This window comes from Sorghum bicolor, chromosome 7 (genome assembly GCF_000003195.3).
Source record: "Sorghum bicolor cultivar BTx623 chromosome 7, Sorghum_bicolor_NCBIv3, whole genome shotgun sequence".
Lineage (NCBI taxonomy): Eukaryota > Viridiplantae > Streptophyta > Magnoliopsida > Poales > Poaceae > Sorghum > Sorghum bicolor.
Window position 1 is genome coordinate 65370580 of NC_012876.2, and position 8488 is coordinate 65379067.

The 8488-nt window shown below is 50.5% G+C and overlaps 1 protein-coding gene across 3 annotated transcripts; it reads right to left on the reverse strand.

Annotated features, from left to right (window-relative positions):
* Positions 1100-8210, reverse strand: LOC8055382 (homeobox-leucine zipper protein HOX4). 3 transcript variants are annotated; one of them, XM_002445943.2, is made up of 4 exons: positions 7605-8208; positions 7150-7496; positions 6889-6995; positions 1100-1560 (listed from the first exon to the last, which is right to left on the reverse strand). In XM_002445943.2, the coding sequence occupies exons 1-4, from the start codon at positions 7678-7680 to the stop codon at positions 1326-1328; spliced, it is 765 nt and encodes a 254-aa protein (XP_002445988.2). In that variant the 5' UTR covers positions 7681-8208; the 3' UTR covers positions 1100-1325. The 3 variants fall into 3 exon arrangements, with proteins under 3 accessions (XP_002445988.2, XP_021321453.1, XP_021321452.1); XM_021465778.1 differs by having other exon boundaries at positions 1350-1560; positions 6889-7496; positions 7608-8210; XM_021465777.1 differs by having other exon boundaries at positions 1350-1560; positions 6889-7496; positions 7605-8209.

The window sequence follows — 8488 nt, forward strand, 5'->3', positions numbered from 1 at the left end:
CCTGAATCTACGTGCATTTCAGTTGTACTCAGTGTTTTATGGTGTAGAATAATGCTGCCGTATATATGCACAATGCATAAGGCCGAAATGTACACGTAGCTAGATTGTGAGGCTCCATAGTTGAAAAGCTCGTTTGGCTTGCTGGGCATGTCGCGGTCGCAAAGGGAAATCCACGTCGAAAAGCACGACGACGAGGCCAAAAGTGTGGGGAGCAGAGGAGCGGTGAGCGCGAGCGCACCCGCAGCACAGCAGCGAAAACAACGGCCAACGCCGCGGGGGCGGGGCCTGCCGCCTGCGGGTGAATCGGTGATCGATCACTGCCGTCCCGCTGCATCCATGGTCATCGTCCGATCCCCCACAGAGGCAGAGAATAATGGGCCCTGCACTTGCTACATCCACGGTTGTTTTTTATTTTATTTTACCCAACCCGCGGTTGGTTTTTTTAACCTCACCGGAATTTTACGATTGATTATTATCCAGTATCCACGCGCCAGTGGCCTTGTTTTTTTTTTTTAGATTTCATGTATAAGTAAACAAGGCCTAACTTTTTTTTGTTGGAACTTCTCTGATCTTCGGCCTTGTTCATTTGGTTGAAAAAAAAGCTAAAATTTTCATTTACTAATTTATTATGAAATAAAACACTGCTGACTGATATAAGTTCGGCACATAAGCTTAAACTAACGGACTCTTATTTTCAGTTTTTTTTTAAAAAAAAAAAAGGGGCTGTTGCGCAGCACTGTAGTGCAACATGCACATGCTATTCTGATTCTTGTTGGACAGAGAAATTGGTGTGTGCATCTTCGGCAGAAAAGAGAGTAAAAGGAGACGAGGGATGAGAGGGACCCACTGCCGGACCAGCGGATGGTGCTGGGGAGTGGACACCAGGAATCGCTGTCAGTGACAAGCCTGACTTTTCACGTGGCACCGGGCCCACCGACAGCGACCCAAGCTCGCTTGCTGCCTCTCCAGCCCACTGTCGCTTTCGATCCCATCCCGATCTCGGTCCCGTCCCATCCTGCTGTTTCTTTCAGAAACGCCCCGGAGCGTCCTGCTAATTACTCCCATGTCTTTTTTTTCCCGTAGCAGACACACAGACGGATACGGCCATACGGATACGGGGGATGAGATGGCAAAATAGGCCTACTACTAGGTAGGACGGACTGTCCCGTCTACGAAGAATGTACGGGAGAACTCACAAAAAACTACTACGTAGTAGGTACAATTCCATTTTACAAAATTTTGCAGAAACGCCCCCCACACCCCACTGGGCACTGCCGAGTTGTTTATTGGGTTCCCCGCAGCCCACCGCGGCCCGCGGGTCCGCCCTAGGCCCAGTGCTCCGTGGGCTCGGTCCACCACGGCAGCGACGGCGGAGGCTGCAGGTCCGCGAAGAAGCCCCCGCACGCCGCGTCGTCGTCGCCCAGGAACGCCGCCTCGTCCTCCTCAACCTTGAGCAAGAACACCTCGCCGTGCTGGACCTGGAGCTGCGGCGCCGACGCCTCGGCGGGCACCGCCTTCTCCGCGTCGTTCACCACCCCGCTGGAGTCGCTGTCGGACGACCCTGTTATGTCTAGTGGGCCGTGGGCCGTAGCTGTGCTGTTCTAGGCCCAATAGCTCTGAGTAGAGTCGGCGCTCCAGGGTGGGCAGTTATAAGCCACCCTGTCGCCTGTAACAAACCATGGAAGAACAGATACTCTGCATCCCCATTCTATGAACTCACCTCCCTCTCGGAATTCAGCCGAGATCCATCTTGTTCTTCCCAAATTCTTGCTACGTTTCCCTCCCAAACTCTATTCAGTTATCTAGGATCGTTACATTTGGTATCGGAGCCTTGTGATTTGGGGAGAAATTCTTTTTTCTCGAATCGCTGGCGCCGAAGAAGAAGACCAACCCGCCGAAGTATCATCTGGAGATGGCGGCGTCCGTGGAATCCCTGAAGACGACGCTGGACGCCATGGCGCAGCAGTTCAAGGGTTTCCAGGAGATGATGGCAACCTCCCTGGACAAACTGAGTGCGCTGGAGTCATGGCGTACCACGGCGGAGGAGTCCATGGATTCGCTGCTGCGACGATCTACAGAGACGTCAACGCAGATGGCTGAGACGGTGGCTCGCATCACGACCTTGGAGCTCCGACCACCTCCGCCGCCTCCGCCTCCTCCTCCTCCGCTTCCATGGGGTCTACATCCGCCTCCCCCGCCTCCACCACCACCGCGGGCTGGGGGGATCGATCTCAACGTCGCAGCCGCGGCCTCGTGCAGTGCGACGCCGCCGCTAGACGACATGCCCAGGGGGCCCGGCGCGAGCGGAGGTGTGCTCGGCCACCCTCCGCTTCACAACCTTCACGGTACGCCTGTCGGTTTTCATGCTCAAGTTCATGCATCTGAGGATTCAGTTCACCATCCTCCCTTTCCGAAAATAGAGTTTCCCAAATTCGATGGCACTAACCCCCGTTGGTGGCGGGATCAATGCGAGGTTTACTTCGAGGTCTACTCGGTGCCGCCATCGATGCGGACAAGGTTCGCGGCGCTCAATTTCAAGGGGCCCGCGGCGGCGTGGCTGCAGACAATCCAGCGTCGTGGGCGCATCGATGATTGGGATCGTCTGTGCGAACTGGTCATGACCAAGTTCGACAAGGACCAGTACGAGATTCTTCTACGCCAACTTCACACGCTGAAGCAGACGGCATCGGTGACGAACTACCATGCCGAGTTCGAGAAGCTTGTACATGGTGTGCTACTCTACAATTCAGCCATCGACGACACCTTCTTTGTCACACGCTTTGTGGGCGGCCTGCGCGACGACATCAGGTCGGCAATACTTCTCCATAGACCTCGTGATGTCGATTCTGCGAGTGCTCTGGCCCTGATTCAAGAGCAGGAGATTGAAGGGGGGCGTGCCAAATCCTCTTGGCGGGATTTCACCAGAGGAGTGCCCCGTGCAGCGGAGAAGGGCAAGTCAGTGGAACCAGTGAAACAGAACACTCAGAGAGCGGAGACTGATGATAAGTTGGCTGGACTGAAGTCATATAGGCGCCGTAATGGCCTATGCTTCAAATGTGGGGAAAAATGGAGCCCAGCCCATACATGTCCCCCACATATTTCTCTTCATGTGTTGGAAGAGATTTTGGATGCATTGGATATTGTGGACACAGTGGACGATCAGGACAGTGATGAGGAAGTCACACCACAACAGGAGGTGTTGGCAGTGATGCCTGCTCCCAATGCACAGAAAGTTCATCGGCAGACCTTGAAACTGTTGGGGCAGATCGGGAAACATAAGGTGTTGATTTTGGTTGACTCTGGCAGCATTGGGACATTTGTTAGCGAGCAGCTTGTTAAGCAGTTGAAGTTACCAACACTCTCTTGTACAGCCAGCACTTTTCGAGCAGCAGATGGAGGAGTGATGTTGTGTGATCGTTCTGTGTCCCAACTGAAATGGTTTATTCAGGGACATAGTTTTGTCTCTGAGGCTAAGGTGCTGCCACTTAAATGCTATGATTTGATCTTGGGTGAAGATTGGCTAGAAGAATTTAGTCCTATGCTCATTGATTACAAGCTCAAGACAATGCAGATAACTCATCAAGGGAAGCAAATTCAGCTGCAAGGAGTTATTGACAACTCTACTGTTTGCACCCCAGTCAGTGCTCACAAACTCAAAGGTCTTTTGAAGCATGGTGCAGTGTCACACTGTATTCAGATGACAGTACCTTCATCTCAGTCGATAAGCTCTGTTCAAGAAGAGGAGCAGGACTTGTCACAAGAATTTCCACCTCCTGTTACTGCATTGTTAGAACAATTCAATCATTTGTTTGCTGAGCCGAGTGGATTGCCTCCTACAAGGCCTGCTGATCATAGGATTCCATTGATACCTGGAGCCCAGCCAGTCAAAGTAAGACCATACAGGTATTCTCCAGTTCAGAAAACTGAGATTGAGTCTCAACTCAAGAAAATGCTTGCTCAAGGAGTTATTAGGCCCAGTACTAGTTCCTTTGCCTCTCCGGTGCTGTTAGTGCGTAAGAAGGATGGTACTTGGCGTTTTTGCATAGATTATAGACATCTCAATGCGATTACAGTCAAGCACAAGCATCCGATGCCGGTGGTTGATGAGTTGCTAGATGAATTGGCCGGTTCTAAATGGTTCACTAAGTTGGATTTCAGATCTGGTTATCATCAGATTTGTATGGCTGCAGGAGAGGAGTATAAGACAGCCTTTAGAACACATAATGGTCTATTTGAGTTCCTGGTAATGCCTTTTGGTCTCACAAATGCTCCAGCTACATTTCAGAGTTATATGAACATCATCTTTGCTGATTTGTTGAGGAAAGGAGTATTGGTTTTCATGGATGACATCCTTATATACTCCAGGACTTTGGAGGAGCACACTGTTTTGCTGAAACAGGTATTGGAGATTTTGCAGCAACACCAATTCTTTATAAAGAAATCTAAGTGCTCCTTTGCAAAGAACTCAGTGGAATATTTAGGCCATGTCATATCTGAGTCTGGGGTTGCTACTGATAAATCTAAGATCCTAGCAGTATCCTCTTGGCCCACTCCAAAGTCAGTTAAGCAGCTCAGAGGATTCCTTGGGTTAACTGGATATTATAGAAAATTCATAAAGCATTATGGGTTGATAAGTAGACCTCTCACTGACTTGTTGAAGAAGAATGTTCAGTTTCAGTGGACCGCTCTAGCTCAAGATGCATTCCAGACCTTGAAACAAAAACTTATATCAGCTCCAGTCCTGGCTGTACCAGATTTCACACAACCATTTGTCATTGAAACAGATGCAAGTGATATGGGGGTTGGAGCAGTGCTGATGCAGAACCAACATCCTGTGGCATATTTGAGTAAAGCGTTGGGACCAAGGAATCAGGCATTGTCTGTATATGAAAAGGAATGTCTTGCAATTCTCTTGGCCATTGAGAAGTGGAGAACCTATATTCAGCACAAGCCATTTGTCATTAAGACTGACCATCGGAGTCTGCAACACCTTACTGAGCAAAGATTGTCCAATAAATTGCAACACAAAGCAATGATGAAAATGATGGATTTGCAGTATACCATCCAATACAAGAAAGGAGTCAACAATGCAGCAGCTGATGCCCTTTCTAGATGCGAACACAGTCAGGAGGTGCAGGCAATTTCTGAATGTATCCCAGCTTGGATACAGAATCTCAAAGAAGGTTATGATGATGATGATCACGCCAAGAAATTGATGACTGAGTTAACCTTAGCTCCCAATAGTCAATCTGATTATGTGCTGCAGGATGGAGTCATCAGGTTTAAAGGCAGAGTGTGGGTTGGAAATAATAGGACAGCCCAACATCACATTTTGGTGGCTATGCATGATAGTGGATTGGGTGGTCATTCGGGTACCAATGCAACGTATGCAAGAATCAAGCAACTTTTTGCTTGGCCTAATATGAAACAATCTGTCCAGGACTTTGTCAAACAATGTCAGACTTGTCAGCAGGCCAAGACTGAAAGAATCAACAAGCCTGGTCTCTTAGATCCCTTGCCCATACCTGAACAAGCATGGGAAATGATAAGCATGGATTTTGTTGAAGGGCTACCAAATTCAGATAATTTCAATGCATTATTGGTAGTCATCGATAAACTGACAAAGTATGGGCACTTTATACCAATAAAACATCCATTCACTGCATTGCAAGTTGCACAGTTATTCATGAACAATGTCTATAAGTTACATGGGTTGCCCAAGACAATCATATCTGACAGAGACCGGGTGTTCACTAGTGCGGTCTGGCAACAGCTGTTTCGATTGTCAGACACCAAACTGATGATGAGTTCTTCATATCATCCCCAAACCGATGGCCAAACAGAGCGACTCAACCAGTGTGTTGAAGGATTTCTCAGGTGCACAGTCCATTCCTGTCCGCGACAGTGGAGTAAGTGGATTTCAGTCGCAGAGTTTTGGTACAATACATCAGTTCATTCAGCACTAGGCAAGTCGCCATTTGAAGTATTGTATGGTTATACTCCTCGTCAGTTGGGAATTTCAAACCTGCAGCTGTGTACTGTGCCGGATTTGGAACAGTGGTTGACTGATCGGGAATTGCTATCTCAGCTGATCAAGCAGCAGTTGGCCCGAGCTCAGCAGAGGATGAAGTCACAAGCTGACAAGCATCGTACGGAACGGGTATTCAAAGAGGGTGATTCTGTATTCCTCAAGTTGCAACCTTATGTGCAGTCATCAGTGGCAAACAGATCCAATCAAAAACTCTCATTCAGGTACTATGGTCCATACAAAATTCTGCAACGTGTGGGCAAGGTGGCATATAAGTTGGAACTTCCAGCCGACGCTAAGATTCACCCAGTGGTGCATGTGTCTCAACTCAAGCCGCATGTGCCTTCTGAGACACAAGTTAGTGCTGATCTCAACACGGTGGGCTCTGATCCATACTGTATTCCTTGGCCACGGAAGATTTTGGATCGTCGTTCGGTGATGCGTGGAGCAACTGTGGTACCCCAACTATTGATTCAATGGGATCATTTACCACCAGAGATGGCGACGTGGGAGGATGCTCTGGATTTGCCGGCGCAGTTTCAAGACATCAGTGGCTGACGATGACACAGCTTGAGGACAAGCTGTTGGTTAAGGAGGGGCGAGTGTTATGTCTAGTGGGCCGTGGGCCGTAGCTGTGCTGTTCTAGGCCCAATAGCTCTGAGTAGAGTCGGCGCTCCAGGGTGGGCAGTTATAAGCCACCCTGTCGCCTGTAACAAACCATGGAAGAACAGATACTCTGCATCCCCATTCTATGAACTCACCTCCCTCTCGGAATTCAGCCGAGATCCATCTTGTTCTTCCCAAATTCTTGCTACGTTTCCCTCCCAAACTCTATTCAGTTATCTAGGATCGTTACAGACCCCTGCGCCGCCCCGGCGGCGGGGACCTCGACGTCGGACGCCGCTGGCTCCTCCTTCACCGACGAGAAGGCGTCGTCGTCGCCCAGCTTCGCCTTGAGCTCCTTGATCTGCCACGAGACGAGCCACGGAACAAAACAAACGCTGTACTGTAAAAGGAAGGAAGAAGAATGTTCCCCTTTCTTTCTTTCTTTCCTTCTTTTTGGTGTGCACCGACCGTGCACGTGAGCAAGAGAGAGAGAGGATCGTGCTCATCTCACGCACCTCGTCGAGCAGCGCGTCCTTGTCGCGCCGGAGCTCGTCGTGGTCGGCGCGGAGCGCGTCGTACGAGTGGCGCAGCGCCGCGTAGTCGCGCTCCAGCTGCTTCGTCTTCCAGCGGGCGCGCCGGTTCTGGAACCAAACGGCCACCTGACGCGGCTGCAGGCCCAGCTCCCGCGCCAGCCGCGCCTTGCGTTCCGGCTCCAGCTTGTTGTTCTCCGTCTCGAAGCTCCGCTCCAGCGCGCGCACCTGCTCCGTGCTCAGCCGCCGCTTCTTCTCGCCGAAGCCGATGCCGTTGCACGGCACCATGTCCTCGTCGGCATCCTCCATCCCGACGCCGCCAAAGCCATCGTCTTTTTTTTTTTTGTTTAGGGTTTCCAAACAACAAACCCAACAATATATATCATCAGCCAAACCGGAAGGAGGCACTGGCAAGAGAGAAAAGTTAGTAGTAGTATTACCACTGTGAACCACCGGAAGGAGGTCGGGACTGCCGCCGCCGCCGCCGCCGGAGATGGAACCGCTCGGTCTCTTCATGACTGTCGCTGCTGCCGGCCGGGTGTGAAATTCTCAGAGACTCCCTCCCAAGAGAAGGAGGTGGGTGGGAGGGCCTCTGATCCAGAACCAAAGAGAAGCAAGCAAGGAAGGAAGGATCACAGACACAGACACTCGTGTGTGGGTGTGGGTCAGGGGAAGAGGGGCAACCGGGGAAAGGGGAATGGGGAGAGGCCGGGATGGCGCCTCCGGTGATGCTTCTCCTCCGTCTTGCTGTGACCACCAGCACCACCACCACCCAGGACCATCACCATGGCTGGCTTGTCTTCTTCCCCAGCTCAGCTCGGATCGCACCTCCTCCTAGTACAAGTGAGAGCTAGTACTTGGGAGGTTTCTCATGACTGTCTCACCGCGCGAATGGAGCGAGAGGTTCCTTCTCTCCGGTTGCTATTTTCGGCCGGCCGGCCGCAGAAAATACGAGAGCGGAGTGGAGAAGGATAGGGGGATTTTGGAGCTCGGGTGTCACTGGTCGGGTTACCTGGGATGGGATGGGATGGGATGGGATGAGCCTGGGCTGCCTGGTGGTGGTGTAAAAAATGACCATGGTTAAGGCGGGGTCAGATTCAGATGGGACCACGCGAAAGCCCAGCGCGAACGCGACAAGAAAGACAAGGGCCCAGAGCCACACAGCCACTGACCATGCTTGCCAATTTTGAACTGGCCTTGTTTACTTTTTTAAAAAAAATTAAAAATTTCTCAACACATGAATTCTTACGGCACTTATATTAAGTATTAAGTATATATATAATAATTAATTATATAATTTATTTTTTTAATCTAGTTAATCTAT